Here is a 19339-nt window from a genome sequence, read left to right as displayed (position 1 = left end):
GATTTGATAACCCATGGCACACCTTTGCAAGAAAGGATACATAACAAATGCCACATTCATTATAATACTTTTCAAAGCCTTTGCTCAGTAATACCTTTTATTATCAGCTGTGCGTAATTTGACACTCCGACTCCACCCTGCACTGTGTGGATCACACATCGATAACCTCCTGCATCTTGCTTTGTTGTGTTAACGACATCAAACTCTGCAATAAATCGTCTCTTGTTACCATCTATTTTCACTTCTTTGCTGGGGATACTTCTCCCATTAATTCCCTAAAGGAAAAAGAAAAGTGACAAGTGTTAAGGGGAAGAAGAACTTTAACAAGTCAGTGCTTGCTTCTAAACAGAAAAATCCTTGAATGTAACACAGAAGTGGAGCTGTAAATCAAACAGAATTGAAGTGCTGATAGACTTTGCCTGAAACGTGGAAACAGGATATAGTGACACTGCAGTAGGTTTCGCACAGGGCTGCCTACACAGAGTAGGTTTCTGGGGGGTGTAAATTGAAAGTCAACAAAGCAGAAGTGAAACAGAGAAATCACTGCTGATCTCATTACTTGTAAAAGTAGCCATTACCCAGAAGTCAGAATACAAGAAGCCATATGTTTTACTGTTCAGTTATGATGCAGCTCAGTTCTGCACAGTATTCTAACGGGGAAGAAGTGGGGGGGGGCAGGTTTTTACTTTGGCTGCCCACACTAAGGCAGGGTTGGGATTAAAACAGTAAAAAAGCATAAACTGATAAATATGATACAAGAATAGATAGACTGATCTGAAATGTATGATATCATATAAATTTAGAGATCTTACATAAAGTATAATCACTTAGTCTCATAAGCAAAAAAGTACATCTTATGCACTATACAACAGTATGCTTTATGCACTACTTACACAAACAGCACTATAGAGTTCAAAACAGAATATAAATTACAACTAGACCTTACTAGACTACTTTTCCAAGATTTTCAAAATGTGAGATTTATACTTGTGACTGCATCCTTTATCTCTTGTCAGAGATTTGGGATGCATGGCTATGCTTAAAAAAGCCCTTATGGATGTTAACCTAGTAAACACCTATGAACATATGAAGTGTATTTTCATCAGTGTCTGTTGTATTTAATATTACCACAGTTACACCTAACATGATACTCAATGTTTAGTAGTAATAGCTGACGGACAAATGTCACTGGCATCTTTATGTATGAGTAAAACACAATACAATGAAAGTGGTGTGCAAAACATACAGAGAAAGAAAAGTTAACCTACACATGATCATGAAACAATGATTGTTTCAGAAAGATTGGTACATTCTGTTTGTTAATTTCCACCCATCTACACTCTATCATATGTAGTTTCTTCATAGCATCTTAGATTCAGTTTTTACCTTTATTTGGCTGCTACCAAAGGGTATGGACTCCCCCTAGGTCATCTGTCAGTAATATCCAATCTGGCTAGCTCTGCTAACTCATCATGGGCTGTCCTCTTTTGTATCTTTTTGTCAGGATAAGCAGTTCTGTTTATAAGAGCCATCCCTGCTTTGTACCCACTTGGTTGAATATTTTACATTTTATGTTTCTATAACTTAAGCAGTTTGTTTGGGGTTTTGAATAGCATGCCTACCCAACTGTCAAATATCTGACCTACATGCAGTTGTTATAGGGTTGGCTGCATGAAACATCATTCAAGAAAGTAAAATGCCTTCTTGATATCAAATGACACTACATTCCCCCTTTCATTTTTTTCTCTCACAAGTTTCCACAATCCCAAGCACTTTCAGAGACTTATCAGTGGCCACCCCCACCTTGACAAAGCCCATCTAGCCTGGCAGAATGCGCATCATCACAGAAAGATATTGCTTCTAGACTCTGGGACTGAATTTCTGCCAAAAGCCTGGTGTTGTGCCTATGTTTATTACTTAGCTGGACCATGACATGACTATGCCTGTGAGATTTCTGCCATCTGGCTGGAATAACACCAACGCTTCCCACATGCTTTTTGCATTCTCTTCAGCTGTGAATTGATTTAACACACTAAATAATTTTGTTTGGAGTATCTAGGGTTGTTTAACAGAATTCCCCTCCTGCAGTGCATTCCCTTTCTGACCACCTCTGGTATGACTGCCATATGGTTTGGGTATTTGGCTTTTTCATTTTCTCCCCTCTCCAGTCTAATCTGTTCTCCCTTTCTATTTCCCACCTGCCCCCTTATACTTCTGCAAAGAAATCTATTATGGCTTCTCTTTCTATTTGATCCTCTGTTGTTCCTCCTTCTTTTGTCTTTACACTAATCAGCTATTTATTATGTATTTATTTGTTTGTTTACTGGGAAAGTTTGACTGGGTAATACCCATTTTCAGCGGAGGCCCGGAGAGAAAAGCTCCATTTGTTTCAATTACATTATACTACGTTCCACTTAAATACAGATTCATTACATTTCTATTTACATTAATGCACAAACAGTAGTTACATTTATACATTCTAAGACTATACAGAAGTTACTAAAGAGAAAGCCCATGTGCAGCTTAATGGATTGTACAGGCAACAGTTATGTATGAAAACTGTTTTGTCATTTTAGTAAGAGGATGAAAGTATTCTATTTAAGAAGAGTATTTCAAGAGTATTGTAAGGTGAGCACAAAGTCTTAACTCTGTGATGAGTATGTACAGGACCAGGACTGGTTAGTATGTTGTTTAAGCAGTGGTTTAAAACTACTGAGTTTGTCAGAGAGTTTTACTTGTGTGGGATACTATTCCAGAGTTTAGCAATGTAATGGGAGTACACCGAGTCTCCTGCAACATTATTTGACTTATTTGTATGTAATAAGAATTTGTTACTAGATCGAAAGTCCCTTGCTGGACAGTATTGTAGTAATAGGTTTTGTAGTGCAGGGTATTTTTCTGGATGGTAAATTACTTTGTGTGCTGTAGTTAATTGGGAATATGTTAAGTGGTTGTGTAGTTTAAGGCAGTTTAATTGCTTTAAGCTATGACAATGGTAGGTCCTATGAGGGAGATTGGTAGCAAATGTAGCTATTTTATTGCAACCACATTTTTTAACCGTCTGATCTTTAGTTCCTTGTTTTCCCTCTTGTGTTGCATGCAGCAAGCCTTGTTGTCTCGTTAGAGTTCATGTCATGTAATTGTCCGCTACAAATGTTTTAATCTGCCTGCACATTTTCCTAATGCTTTCGCTTTAAGGTTGTCCCATTTTACTTACTTTCAGATGTTCTTCCTCCTATATGTTTGTTTTTCTTTGATACTGGGTTTTTATATCTATTTTCCATAGTTAATGTGGAATCAGTCTATTGCTCCCAGTTTCGTGGATTTTGTGTGGTTGCTCCCAAGATGTCTGAGATGCTTGGTTTGTAGAACAAATCAGTGTCCAATCAACTCCATGAATGAAGATGATCTTCAATAACAGGATAGCTGTGAGCATATCAGTTAACATTTCTTCTTGTCGTCAGTTGCTATACTCTGCCCTATATATGCACACATTTACACTGTAAGCCAACATTTCGTTATCAATACACTTCTTGTTCTTTATTTACAGTTTGTAATCTCTTTAGCATTTACCTTTTCATTTGATTAGGGGCATTATTTCTCGGGCTTTGAAGATTAAGACTTGTATGCAGTTTACTTCTCACATGAGAGAAAAATAAAAATTAATTTGTTTCCTTACTGATGACTTCTACACATGCCAGCCTGTCATTGTAACATCTCTCTGTGAATGCATTAATAAGTCAGTATCACTACCTCTCTGAAACGATTTTATTTTTTCCTGTAATTGCTAAACAGACTATTACTTAAAGTTCTTCTAGCAACTCTTCATGCCTCTCTGGTAAATATCCTCAGCAGAATCTGAGAAATCTGACACTCCTGTCCCAGACGGAAATGCTGCATCCTCTCCTCTTTTTTGTCTCAACTCTCATCCTTTCATCCTCTCTTCCTTTTCCTTTCCACTTGTTCTACCTTCTTGCCTGACGGCGCTGTACCCCATTAAAGATTGCATGCAGAAAAAAAAAGTATTTCAACCCAATGCAAGAGACTTTTGCACAAATGACTAAAGAAACCTACTGATGTATTGTTTCTGCCCAGGTGTCTCACATGGGAAATGTTGTCCAAACACCTTTCCAACCATTACAGCAATACATTTCTTTACATATAAGATTTAACTTTTCATGGCAGCCATTACATGTCCTTCTTATTTCTTCTTTTAGTTTTGATTTATAAATGCAGAAGTCCCAAGAGAAGTTGCATTCTAAATTATTTTAATTTAAGAATTATTTCACCTTTATTTTCAAGAGTTTTGTATCTACTTTGTTCTTCATACACAACCGTCATCTTTTTGTGTTCCTTCTCTCCCATCTGGTGCATGTGCAAGACCATCACGACTCTCAGCATTGTGCATTCCCTGGTACATACTTTCAAATTAATTCAACAGTTGCATACATCTATGCAATTAAATATTCTATCCTTGTTTTAAGAGGTCTTTTCTTATCGTGCCATACATTTTTGTTATTGGATGTTCTTCATAAGATAAATTACTGCTGTTATTTTTTTCTAAAACATAAGGAAACATAAATAATAATTCATTAATTCATGTATCAAAGATATGGTTTATATGAGAGAGAAAGCATTATTCCTTCAAGTAGCTCTCTCTTTCTCTCCATGAGCATTTACTGAGTTACTGTTAGCATAAAAACACGTGATGTCCTGAACAAACCTAAGCATTCACAGTAAGTCTTGTCAGTATAAAAGTATGTTGGTTATGTTTTCCCCTTCTGTTCGCCTCGTACAACAACATAACTTATTGTCTTTTCTTGTTCCAACGGGTGATAATTATCCTGTCTCCACTTATTAACTGCAAACAAAAAAGTGACCAAAAGAACATCCCATTAGAATTGAAAATGCAGACTTCTGCATTTTCTCTGAACCACTTCCATTCAAATTGTATATTTTTTAGTAATAGTATGCAGACAACATTGTCATCTGCTTATCAGAATTTGGAACTTCAGAACTGAGGCAGAAATGACTGTTACAGAACCTCTGGTCTTTCAGTAGTTGCTAACTTGCCCCCCCCCCCCCGTTACCCTTCTTAATTTAATCCTTACTCATTTTCATTCAGCTGTAACAGAAACAGTCTCCGCAGGATTTGCAAATGTTTAGCTGTCGTTCTGTTAGCCAATCTTTGTTATCCTATTGCTACATCATGTCCCCCAAACTATTTTTAAATAAATTTGTCTATTTTCACTATGCCTTTATTTTCTTGTAATGCCTTGCGCATGTTCCAGTTTCTTACTACACTCTGAAATAGTTGGGCAAATTTTACTATGTTTAAGGACATCAGCATGATTTGAAACTCTGTATTTCTAAACTATAGGCAAACAGTCCATTTATGTTGTACTGACAAGGTTATAAAAAAGACTAAAGCATACATGTCCACAGCTTGTGGGGTTCATACACTGAATGTACTCATAAAGACTTAAAAAATAAACAGGCACATGCATTCAGAATCCACACAAAAGAGGCAATTTGCATATATCCCATGGGCCTCCACTACAGGATGTTTAATTAAGGTATTATACATTGAAGACAGTCTGGGTCTTTCTTGCAGTTTACACACACACACACACACACACACACACACACACACACACACACACACACACACACACACATATTATATTATATTATATTATATTATATTATATTATATTATATTCCCCATTACCCTCTGCCATTAACTTTCTCAGAAAAACAGGATGAGAAAAAGATAACTGCAAAAGCGAAGAATAAGAAGAAAGATAACGAAAAATGCAAAGAATGGCAACGACATAGAAAGTGTGTGTGGTGCCATAAACACATAAATCTATTTTTACTTCAGGATTATGTAATTAAAACTGCTATGATCAAAACAGTCAGTTGCTGCTTTTGTTGTAGTTTAACAAGCGTCTCTTAAATTACATTAGCTTTCACAAATTTAATTTAATTTACCAAATCTGCCATTTCCCGAAGTTGCTACAGCAACATGAATTTGATGAGTTCTGTTTATGATGGTGGCTTTTCATGTCAATGGCAGTGCATTTTTATTTTTATAATAAAGCTGTTTCTATTTCAGAAAGAAGTGCACGAAACATATTTAGGCAGTTACTGTTTATATTGCACATTATGTTTCAGGATGTTTGACTTCATATGAAATTTTAAGACAAATGAAATAAAATCATTCTGCACATCCTGTAACTTAATCACAGTTTAAAGTGGAGTGTAAGTGCAGATTGTTAGTATCTCTATCTTTGTGTTTCTTACACAGATGATGGAGTTTTGTCACTTCCTAGTAGCAGATGAATTAACAGTGCTTAAGTCATTAGAAGCACATTAGCTATGTGCAGGAAATGTGTATATTCTGTGTAGTGTGGGGCCATGAAATCATTTTGGCTATAAATTACTTGCACAATCCCTGCCTATTTGGAAAATTAGACGATAGAGCATTAACAGTGAGCCCAGGGTACCTGCCCTCGTCCCACCTGACAAGGATAATGACAAGCGGCAGTCCTGTTATGGGAATACTTTGTAGGAGGCGTGATACAAGATTACAAGACAATAAGCAGAATGGGTTGGTGATCAATCAGATCACAAGACCACAGGCAAGTGGGAATCTATATTATTATAAAGTAATTAATGTAGGACTCCTGCTCATGCTACGAAGAGTGATTGCAAAGCATAGCTCTCTCAACTTCTTTGAAATGGAAATCTGGACAAAGCTATAAATAATGGGAAGGGGGGGGCAGAGGCCCACAATAGTGACATTTTTTTTTTTAAATATTGCTCTTGTAAATTTAGAAAGGTGTTAGAATTACAGGTTTTGCATCAGCATGAATTTTCTGAAGTGAATGAAGTAAAAATATTCTGACTTCAATCCTCAACAATTTGTTAGAAAACTAAAGATTTTATGAGGAACAGATTAAAAACATGATGCAAACAATCTGGACATTCTGTGAAACTCTGCTCAGTTGAGAGGTATGTTACAAAGCTGTACAGAATTTTAAACTGCAGACTTTTGCATCGGTTGCTTGGTTGGTTTTGGCACATTTAAGTACTGAGTATCTTTGAGATGAGATCAGGTATTCTGCATCCCAAAAGTCTGCAAAACTGAAGTGTCTCACATGACTACCTAAGTGCTTCAGTGCTCAGTAAAACAGACTAGAAAGCATTGCAGGTTCCCCACTGAATACACACTCTCCTCACATCAGCTTAATGTCTGTAAACACTCAAGAGTGCAGCTGGTGGCAAGAGATTTCTACTTGTTGGCCTTGGAAATCAAAGACTGTCAGGCCATTTAATACATATATTCCGATAAATTAAAAAGATTAAGAGGTAAGCAAAACAGATTTTTACAGCTAAAAAGTTGCTCAGAGAATAATTGTGATATGGCAAATGGAAAGACAGTCCAGTGATAATTTATACCTCATATATATCAATATGTTTATGATTGTAAAAAAGTTTAAAGGAATTCCTGCAGCACAAATGACAGGCTTATGTCTATGGGTAGTAAGAAGATAAATAAAGTTAATGAAAAAAAAGAAATGTAGATTCACTACATATCGATATCCAGATGCCCAATGAATTCATTTGCATAAATATATGAAACTATAAATTCCACATTATGGACATTATATAAAAATGTCACAAGTGGCACATAACTTTGCACAGTTATAAAGTCACACTTATTTTACTTTGTAGATATCCTAGGAAATGCTGTAATAATTACATGAAATGTAATAATATTGGGAAATGTGTTATCATTGTCAGCAGCAGTAACATATAAGAATAATGTTCTGATTACTTGATGCATCCGGATGCTGTGATGCGTAAATGCATATACTTGTTTATTTTTAACAAAACGTTTTGGAAATGTGTATTGCTTAAAATGTAATTTCCTTGTTACATTAACAATAACAGACTAATTGTTCATAAGGTCACAGGTAAATACTTGGCTAACTGCCCTGAATGGCCATTTTAAGCCAAGCCAATAACCAGAGGCCAGAATGAAATGCCATACCTTGTGTCTGTGAGGTTAAGACCTTAACCATTACACCAACCCCCAACTGCCTTTATGGACCATTTTAAGCCTAGCCAATTTTCCTTTTGAAGGAGAGCATTAAACCCTGTACCTTTTGTTTGTGAGGTAAGTACCTTAACCATTATGGCAACCCACCACCCTATCAATCTCCATTTTGAAATAGGTTGTTTATGTTGTTATTATGAAAGCAACATTCCACTAATTCTTCTACAAATAGACTGCTGTCACAAAGGAAGCAAAAAGCAATGCATGGTTTACCCCTTTGATAACCACAGACGTCAGATGCTTTATAAGGTACGTGTCTCTTCCTACATGTATTTATTACCTGGGAAGTACTCCAGAGTAGCATTAGCAGCACTAATTATTAGAGATTATTCCAGATTTAAAATCAATCTGCAGTGCAGATTTAAAATGCATCCTCTAAACACTCATGCAGATGTTTAATAACAAAGCTACCTCTTTCAGTATGAATTGGTATTCTCAAAGTCTGACACACAGGATGAAAGTACAGCTGTAATGACTTCCATTGTTATGAAATATTAACACTGAGGCAGCAAGATTATTGTATTTTTACAGCAGGTAATCATGAAGGTTCAACTGCATAAAAATGAGAAATGTTATGTTTCTTGACATTTATTGTAGTACATTTCTGAATCCACTCAGTATTCACTGCATTAATATAAAAGTTCATATTTAATTTATTCTACACAAAATGTGCATACATCTAATTCTGAGAAAGACAATGCAAAACCAGGAGGAGCGAAAGGTCATGATCTCTGAACCTAACGCTCTGTTAATCCTGACAAAAAAAAAATCAACATAATCAGATTGAATGTAGTAATCCTCAATTTACAGATGGAATAAAAGGCAGACCTTTATTTATTTTTCTGTTATTTTGCTTTGTTTACGGGGAAAGTCAGATTGGATTTAGTTAAACCTCTTTTAAGTGGAAGCCCAGGGAGCAAAGATCATGAGATTTGTTTCCAGAACATATAAATATTTAAGCACTGTATATATATATATATATATATATATATATATATATATATATATATATATATATTAGATTCATAGGTAGGTACTAAACTATAGGCACAAGGGCCTAAGTAAGCCTAGCAAACAAGATTCCCTATCTTACACCACCCAAGAAAGTTATTTTCCTGTGTCCCTGTCGAGCAGAGCCAGAGAAGTGATCCCTGGTTTGAATTTCCTATTTCCCATCCACTCATCAAGATTTTTCTTGAAGAGTGCTAATGAGGAACTTTGCTTGACATAGATGGGTAGCTTGTTCCAGAGTATGGGAAATCTCTGAGATAGGAATCTATCCCTCCAGCATGGCCTGTTTATTGTGGTCACAAGGTTTAGGTCCCTAGAGAGTGTAGCTCAGAGGGACTGGGATTTCTTTAGGTGTAGCATGTCCAACAGCTCTGAGTTTGACACAGCTTTATATGTTAGGCAGAGATCACCTCGGAGTAGGCGATATGCTATGGTGTAAAGCTGGGGTTTTTTGAGACGGTCAGTATAAGGCATCTGTTTAAGGCCAGTAATCCTTTTTGTGAGGTACTTCTGTGGCCTTTCCAGCTACTGCAGATGTCTTGTGAGGTTCACTCCAAAAGGGGCATTGTACTCTATAATGGGTCTAATGAGTGTCGAGTAGAGGTGAACAATGACCTCTTTTTTCCTGGATGAGAACCCTTTTGTGATGAGGTGTGCCATGTAGAAGGATTTCCTGATGACTCTGGCGATGTGATTATTAAAGGAGAGACTACTGTCCACCTGGGTCCTAAGGTCTCATCACACATTTGGCGTTAAGTAGACTGCCACCTATGTGGTAGTTCATGGGTACAGAGTTTATACCAAAGGGGATGACAACACACTTTTTGGCATTGAGCTTGAGGCCATGGCTCTGACACCAGGCATCTATCTCAGTGAGGCCCTTCTGTAGGATGTCCACATCATTTGGGGACTCAACTATGGCTTCTAGTTTGCAATCATCTGTGAACTTTGTTAGCCAAAGGCCTTCTGTGTTAGCCTGTACTTCAGAGAAGTAGATACCACACAGGAGAGGTCCCAGGACTGAACCCAGTGGTACTCCACTTGTCACTGGTTTGAAGTCAGACTTGGAGTCTGCAACTTTTACAATGTGTGTACTGTCAGTGAGCCAGATGGCAACCCATCTTGTGACATAGGGATTTATACCTAGTTTAGTGAGTTTAGCTATAATTCCAGAATGAGGGATGGTGTCGAAAGCCTTGGCGAGGTCAAGATAGGCTGTGTGAATCACCTTACCCTCATCTACGACTTTGGTGACTGCCTCAAAGAAGTCGATCAGGTTCAGGATGCATGATCTGAGTTTCACAAACCTGAACTGTGTGGGGTCCAGTGTTTGGAGGTTACCAATGGCTTTATTTATGAGCTCCATGATGATACATTCCATGGCCTTACAGACTAGGCTCGTCAGGCTAATAGGGCGATAGTTCCCAGGATCAGTGGTGGCCCCCCCTTTTTGGAGTGGGATAAACATTGTTGTGCGCCATTCAGTGGGCACAAAGCCTGACGTGAGGCTATGACTGAACATGGTGCTTAGGTGGGGAGCCAGTTCGTTCTTAAGTTTGTGTAAAACGCAGTCTGGGATGTTGTCTGGTCCCATGGATGCTGTGTTTTTGGCTTTAGAGAGTGCAGCTTTTACCTGCATAGTTGTGATTACAGGGACTCTGCATTCTTCCTGTATAGATATGGTCCCTTTAGGGGGTGAGAGGGGGGTAAAGTTAGCACTGAACCTATCTGCCAGGATGTTGGCAATATCAGTTGGTTCTGTAATTTTCATACCGTTGTGCTGTAACTCAGAGCAGATCTGGGTGTTGCCATTGAGATTCTTGACACAGCTATAGAATGCTTTGTTGTTGTCCCTAGAATCTGTGGTGATTTTGTTTTCATAGCTAGCTTTGGAGGATCTTATAAGGGATCTCAGCTTCTTACTAAGGCTGACCAGGGAGCTCCTCCACTCATGGAATTTTTCTCTCTTTTGCAACAGTTTCTTCCTTCTGTTGTAGAGTTTTTTTATGGCAGGGGATCACCAGATTGGCTTCCTTTTTTGGAGGATAGCGTCTTGGTTCTGTTTGGGATAGCATGATCCATGCACTCGTGTAAGTGCTTATAGAGTGCATTTGTGTAGGATTCAGCAGTCGTAACTGTATTGTCCATCTGCATGGGTGTCATGAAGTTCACCACTTCTGTCTCAAGAAACATGAAGTTGGCTTTGGAGAAATTTTTTACCGTGGTTTCCTTAATGGGGGGGTGGGGACGGGATGTGGATATCTACGGTGATTTGCTTATGGTCAGATCTGACCAACAAGGAGTTGACGTCAGGTGTGGAACACCGGTCACTCATGTTGGTAATGACTAGGTCTAGGATGTTGTTGCCCCTGGTGAAGGTGTGGATAGGTTTATCCAGGGCATTGGAATTTAAGAATTCCAGGAAGCATTGAGCAAAGGAGTTGGTACATGAGTAGTTTTTCCAGTTAATGGTGGAGTAGTTGAAATCGTCCATTATTTGGGTGTTTGGTTGAACCCTAATATTTTCCAGTATATCAAGAAAAGAGGAGTGAGAATCCTGGGCTATGGTGGGGATCTGCAGCAAGCTACAATTTGGATTGCCGTTTTGCCCGGAGTTAGTTGCACTTGGATAACCTCGGAAGCATTATGCTGAGCAACTAGCCTGGAGGTGTGGATAGCCTTAATGAATATGGACACACCTCCGCCTTTGGTGTTCCGGTCCAGGTTAGGTGGCCGAAAAGTGTGGTATGAGTTATAGCGTAGTAATTCAGAGGTGCTCTCTGGACCCTTGAACTAGGTCTCAGTCACTGCACAGATATCGATGTTCTACATTTTAAGGAGTGCCTCGAAGGAGTGCATTTTGAGATTTAAACTTCTAGCATTGACTAGCATTACCCTCAGTATATATATATATATATATATATATATATATATATATATATATATATATATATATATATATATATATATATATATATACACACACACACACACACACACACACACACACACACACACACACACACACACACACACACACACACACACACACACGTGCGCGTCTCTACTTTAGAACAGCAAAATACCACTTACCTGAAACCCATATCACTGAGACAAAAAGACAAACAGCACCAACACACCGACATCCCTGAACACCGACTAACCACTCCAGGTAAGTAACTGCTTGGCGATCCTGTTGAACTTTACCCCTTACTCCACGGTAGTGCAATCTCAGAGTTGGCATATTTAATTAAGGGGGGTGTGGGGGTGAAGCCCCCCACATGGGTAGGTTTGGTTTTCTTCCGTTTATGTGCTTGTGTCAGATGGCTGAGCAGTTACTTACCTGGAGTGGTTAGTCGGGGGTTCCAGGACTGCTGTTGGTGTTTTCGTCTCGGTGATATGGATTTCGGGTGAGTGGCATTTTGTTGTTCTAAAGTACACTCATAGATTATATATATATATATATATATATATATATATATATATATATATATATATATATATATGTGTGTGTGTGTGTGTGTGTGTGTGTGTGTGTGTGTGTGTGTATATAATCTTTATGTCAGTTGTGAAGTAGGTTCTTTTTCATTTTGTGGTAAACCAGGGAGAGAAAAAATATAGCATACAGAATACTTTCTGTAGAATAACAGGTGTGTTGTACCTTTAAGACACATTTCTAGGATCTGTGTGTGCATATAAATACCAAGCACGTGTTAGCTTCAGTGCCATTTGCAAGGTGCAGCCAGAGTGTCATCATCCCTACACATGACATCTAATCTGTTTATAAGCTGAAGTTACTTAACCTCATTTATGATGTTTGCATACAATAAAGCTGCTTGAACAAGAACCCACAATGCTCACCTGTTTTATCCTGACCTGGAGAGTGACATGGTATAAGAACTAGGATTGCAAAGACTATCCTTTAGAGCCACAAGGTGCAGAGGTAATGGCGAAGGCAAACTAAAAGAACTAAGAGTGAAAAAGGGGCAGAGACAAGTTAAAGGTAAAGAGAACACACAAGTGATTTATTTATTGGAAGAGGTTAAACAGGGTATTACAAGGGCACAAAACGTGCTTTTAAGCAAATGGATAGTACAGAAATGTTTATTAAAAAAACGAGCATTAGAAAAGTATGTAAAGGGCTCAGAATTGCCTCAGAATTGTAAAATGAGCATGTTTAAAGTAAAATGAGCATGTTTAAATAAAATGAACATGTTTAAAGTAAAGCAAGCATGTTTAAAGTAAAATGAACATGTTTAAAGTAAAACAAACATGTTTAAAGTAAAACGAGCATGTTTAGAGTTAAACGAACATGTTTAAAGTAAAACGAGCATGTTTAGAGTTAAACGAACATGTTTAAAGTAAAATGAACATGTTTAGAGTTAAACGAGCATGTTTAAAGTAAAACAAACGTTTAGAGATAAACGGACATGTTTAAAGTAAAACGAACATGTTTAGAGTTAAAACAAGCACAATAAAGTATAATGGGCATGAAAAGAGATTAAATGAGCAAAACAAATATAACACAAGGGCATAAAGGTCATAAAAGGCACATTAAGAGATTCAATGAGTGAAACAACTACAATCGAAATGGCAAAAAATGGCACATTGAGTATAAATAAAGCAAAGGCAACTGCATGTGTTTTGGACAAATTTCTGAGTTTGGTACAGATTATTACTTCTTCTTGAAGCCTCGAATAACATAACTAGAGTAGTTCAAAGTATCTCAAAGTGTGTAAAAGTGCTTACAGTGTGTGCTTATTACTGTGTATTTATTCCAAAGAGTTTATTGGTGTGCAAAGTGCAACTATTTCGTGAAGTGCAGTCAAGTGAAGACATTTTGAAAAGTTACTTGTGCCTAGGTGTGTCTTTTCACAGAGTGCCGCCATTACAGACTGTCTTTTCACACTATACAGAGTTGTTTCACAAAGTGCAGCCATTCTGGAGATATTCCAATGTGCTGTGTACTGTCTATTCACAAAGTGCACTTATTTTGAGGTGTTTCTCACTCTGAACTTCTTCTGCCCAATATAGGTTCATAGGTTCATAGGTTGGTACTGGGCTATCTGCCCGAAGGCATATATTAGCCCAGCCACGTTGTGCGGTACTCACCGCCCCTTTAGTAGTTCCCTAGACCCTTGTACTAGCAGCTAGTACCCTTGGCCCCTATCTAGTAGTGCTGTTGGTGTGATCCCCGGTGTGAACTTTCTGTTACCCATCCACTCATCAAGGTTCCTCTTGAAGAGTGATAGTGAGGGGCTCTGTCTTATGTAGATCGGGACCCTGTTCCATAGTAAGGGAAGTCTCTGAAAAGGGAATCTATCCCTCCAGCATGTTCTATTCATTGTTGTGTTAAGGTTTATATCCCTAGAGCATGTAGCTTGAGTAGATTTGGTTTTGCTAAGATGGAGCATGTTCAACAATTCTGGGTTGGACATGGCTCTGTACGTTAGACAGAGATCGCCTCTGAGAAAGCAGTATGCAACAGAGAACAGTCTTAGCTTTTTCAATCGTGCTGCATAGGGCAACTGTTTGAGGCCAGTAATCCTCTTGATTAGGTACCTCTGTGGTCTCTCCAGCTGCTGGAGATGTCTAGCCAGGTACATTCCAATTGGTGCATTGTACTCAATAATGGGTCTGATGAGGGAAGAGTAGAGGGGCACCATTATATCCTTAGATCTTGATGCAAACCCTTTCGTGATTAGATGGGTCACATAGAAGGATTTTCTAACCACTTTGGCAACATGGTTATCAAAGGAAAGCTGACTATCTACTTGGGTCCCTAGATCCCTTATTTCTTCTTCAAATTTCAGGGGATTACCTCCTATGTTGTAGTTTGCGGGTACTCTGTTTTTTCCAAAGGGGATTACTATGCATTTTTTGCATTTAGGTTGAGACCATGGCTTTGACACCATGCATCAGTCTCATTTAGGCACTTCTGGAGGATCTCCTTGTCGGCCAGAGACTCTATTATAGCACCCAGTTTGCAGTCATCTGCAGACTTAGTCATCCACAGCCCTTCCGTGCTTGCCTGTACTTCTGAGAAGTATATGCCAAACAGGAGGGGCCCCAGGACAGAGCCCTGAGGCATACCACTCGTTACTGGTCTGGATTCGGACATAGATCCCGCTACTCTTACTGCAAATGCTCATATGCTCGCAAACTGCAATTACTTGAAAACAGTTTATTCGCAAAGTGCCATTACCTTGAAACAGTTTATTCACAAACTGCAATTACTTCAAGAAGTTCATTCATTAAGTGCCATTACTTCAAGATAGCATATTCGCAAATTGCAATTACTTTGAAACATTTCATTCGTAAAGTGCCATTGCTTCAAGATAGTGTATTCGCAAAGTACAGTTACTTCGAAGTATGCCCTCAGCTTTTATTGCTCAGTTTATTCGCACTGTGCAGTTGTTCAAAATGTTTCTTAAAATGTTGATAAATGGCTTTGGCATTAAAGCAATTACAAGACAAAAGTTTGTACAGTAAAATGCTAATAAATGACTTTAGCGTTTGCCTTTACAAGATAAATGGCTCGTATGGTAAAAAAATAATATCAAGACAAGTGGCTTTACAGCAGAGAGATTTCAAAGTGTTGCAGTGCCCAGGAAAATTATTTCATGAAATTCACTTACATAGAGGCTTGTTATGTTGTTACAAGTACTGGCATAAATTTCAAGCATATGTATATGTCTATGTACAAGTGTGTATGTTTGTGCATATTTGCAAGAGATTTCACTTAGATACTGTATATCAATATGGCAGACGGATTTCGCAAGACACAACCACTTGTGTTTGATCAGAACATGGCAGAGAACTGGAGAATATTTGAGCAAGAGTACAATATAGTTATACAAGCAGCTTGTTCTGATAAAGATGCACATACAAGGGCATTCATTTTGCTGAACCTAGCAGCATCAGAACCCATTGAAAGGGAGCATTCATCTGTTTATGCACCAACAGTGTATGAAGGTGAAGGAGAACCTCGTCATGTTGTTGTGCAGGCTGAAGCAAGGGAAGACCCCGAGTGTTTAAATTACAAATTCAGAGAAATGTGTAACCCTCAGACTAATGTTAGACTAGAGAGATATTTGTTTTACACGAGAGATCAAAAGCAAGGGGAAACATTTGCAGCTTACGTTACTGATCTGAGAAACAAGCCTAAAATGTGTAGGTTTGGTGATTTAAAGGATGAGTTAATAAAGGACATACTCATGTGCGGTATTAATAATGCCGCTGTGAGAAAGATTTTGCTTCGTGACAGTGATTTGACACTGAGTAAAGCCATTGAGATATGTCAAATCCATGATGTTACAGAAAGGCACACAAGTATGTTTACTAGTGATAAGAGCATCGTTTCACTTGGCTCCAGAGCTCATGCAAACAGCATGCAACATGTCATGGGCAAAAGCAGGCCTAAGCACATTCCAAGAACAGTTAAGTTAAAGGAGCATGCTCAGTGCAAAACCAAGGATATCTCATGCAGAACAACTTTGCTTAGTACAGCATAAAAGCGAATCAGCAAAACCTAAATCAAGCTTTATTGTTAACCGTCACAATTATGGTGATAACCATGAGTCCAGAAGAGAAAAGTGCATGGCATTTGGTCAGCAATGTCATAAGTGTAAGAAATGCAATCATTTTCAAAGATTTTGTAAATCAAGTAAGCCTCACACAGTTACACAGAAGGGTCATTCAAAAAAGCAAGTTAATCAAATAGACCTGCAGCAGTCTGCTTTCTGTGTAGATGGTGTATCAGTAATTGGTGAAAAGATTGATGCAGTACAGCTTAAAGCAGACACTGGTTCAAAGTGCAATGTCATGTCTGCAGATACTTTTGCAAGGGTCAGTGCTGGTGAACGATTAAATGTGACTAGCTGTGCAAAACGTATAGCTTATGGAGGTGAGGAAATTCAAACCAAAGGCTCAGTTGTGCTTTCATGTTATGTGGCCAAGAACTGTTATAGCCTATTGTTCTATGTGGTTCAAAGACCTGTGCAGTCATTACTGGGCCTCAGAGACAGTTTGAAAATGAATCTGTTTTATTTTACCAAAGAAGTTCATCAAATAAGCACATGTCCCAGTTCCAGCTTCATTAACACTATTTTTCATGAGTATGCTGTTTTTGATGAAAAGTTGGGCAAACTTCCATTTGTGTATTCCATGAAATTAGACCCAGAAATCAGTCCAGTGGTCAGACCAGCAAGAAGAGTTCTGATAGCCCTGCAGCATAAGGTCAAAGCTGAGTTGGACAAAATGATGCAACAAGGTGTAATTTGTCCAGTTACAGAACCTACCTAATGGGTGTTGTCCATGGTAGCAGCTCATAAAAAAGGCTCAGATGAAATCAGAACATGTACTGACCCAAGAGATTTGAATAAGGTGTTGAAGAGACCTCTTCATCCCATGCTAGTGTTTTTGTCTGTCTTGGATGCAAAGAGTACATTTTGGCAAGTGATGCTTGATGGCAACTCATTACTGACTACATTCAGGACCCCATTTGGATGACATAGATTCCTAGGAATAACATTTGGAATAAATTCTGCAAGTGAAGTCTTTCAGCGCACAATGGAGCTATCCATGTGCCATAATAGTAGATGATATCTTGATCGGAGGCAATGGTGAGGTTGAGCATGACAGAAATCTTAAGAGAGTTCTAGACAGAGCATGTGAAGTAAACTTAAAGCTCAATTCTCTGAAGTGCAAATTCAGACTACCAGAAGTTACATATGTAGGTCATTTGTTTGCAAATATGGGCTTGAGACCAGATCCGTCCAAGCAAGCAGCCATCCTTGAGATGCCAGCAGCAGATAATGTTCAAGCTCTACAATGTTTTCTTGGTATGATCAATTGCTTAGGTAAGTTTATACCAGATTTCAGTGAGTTGTCAGCACCTTTAAGAGAGCTCACATGAAAAAATGTTACTTGGTTATGGCTAGACAAGCACCAGATAGCATTTGGCTTTCTTAAGCAGAAAAAAATGCTAGTCCTTGAACATTAAGATATTATGATGTCAACAAACCAATAACTCTTCCTTGTGATGCTTCAAAATTTGGTTTAGGTGCAGTTATTCTTCAAAAAGGCAGGCCAGTAACTTACGCATCTAAAACACTTACTTGGACTGAGATGCAATATGCTTAAATTGAGAAGGAACTTTTGGCAATAGTGTTTGCATGTTCCAAGTTTCATAATTATATCTATGGTTGAGATATCCAGATTGAAACTGATCATCAACCTCTAGTTACTATTTTGAAGAAGCCTATGCATTAAGCTCTAGGGAGATTACAATGAATGATGCTCAAATTGCAAAAGTACACTTTCAAAAAGGTCTATACAAAAGGCAGACTTCTTTATCTGGCTGATACCTTATCCAAAGCATCTAGAAATACAACAGAACAGCTTCAAGCAGAGAATTTTGACTTTGATGTCATGGAAGTGCATAATATTTCTACCACAAGACTTGATAAGCTACAAGTCCATACAATGACTGATCCCATTTTGCAGAAGCTCAATCACTATATCCGTGTTGTGTGGCCATCAAAGCAATCCAGTGTACCACCAGAAGTGCAATCTTACTTTCCTTACAGAGATGAGTTTTTGATGAAAGATGGCATTATTTTCAAAGGTCCTAAAATTGTTGTCCCTGCTTCCTTACAAGAATATATTCAGATTTTGCATTTGATTTGTGATTCAAAGGTCAAGTTTAAGCATAGCTTAGCAGGTTTGCATGGCATGGCATGGTGCTTAGCAGTGCTTAAAGTTAGGTCCGAAGTATATGTAAAGGTATAGCAGCATTCCAAATATCTACATAGCTAGGTGGTTAAAGTTATAACCTTCTATGCAGGTTATGCATGAATACATGTAAGGGAAATTAAGCATTTATTTTCAATCCTAACCTGCTAAGCACAGCTTAAACAATCTGTGTTTATGCACTGCTTGGCAGTGCTTGGCATTGCTTGTCTGTGCTTAGCTGGTTTCCACACTGCTAAGCATTGCTAACTGTTGCCAGTTTAAGCACTGCTCAGCTCAGCTAAACTGGTTTGTGCAGTGCCAAGTGACATGCCACATTTCTAAAAATTGCCCAATGGAGTCTAAAGGTGGAAAAACAGGCTATATTAAGATCAACTGGCAGAAATACAGGATAATCCATTGGAGTGCTTTCACTGAGAGATACACTATGGTAGGCATTGGAGAAGGTTT

At 38.3% G+C, this 19339-nt stretch overlaps 1 protein-coding gene across 8 annotated transcripts in view; it reads right to left on the bottom strand.

Moving 5' to 3' along the window:
* Positions 1–19339, bottom strand: part of PTPRM (protein tyrosine phosphatase receptor type M) — a 4358319-nt gene that overhangs the window by 2907188 nt on the left and 1431792 nt on the right. For all 8 annotated transcript variants that reach the window (XM_044066519.1, XM_044066517.1, XM_044066518.1 and 5 more), the window contains exon 6: positions 95–275. In XM_044066519.1, coding sequence (XP_043922454.1) covers positions 95–275 — 181 coding nt within the window. The remainder of the gene's footprint in view (positions 1–94; positions 276–19339) is intronic.

This window comes from Protopterus annectens, chromosome 3.part1, assembly GCF_019279795.1.
Source record: "Protopterus annectens isolate FY-2018-M chromosome 3.part1, PAN1.0, whole genome shotgun sequence".
Taxonomy (NCBI): domain Eukaryota; kingdom Metazoa; phylum Chordata; order Ceratodontiformes; family Protopteridae; genus Protopterus; species Protopterus annectens.
Note: the sequence above shows the minus strand (reverse complement) of the source record. Positions and strands in the feature narration are given on the sequence as shown.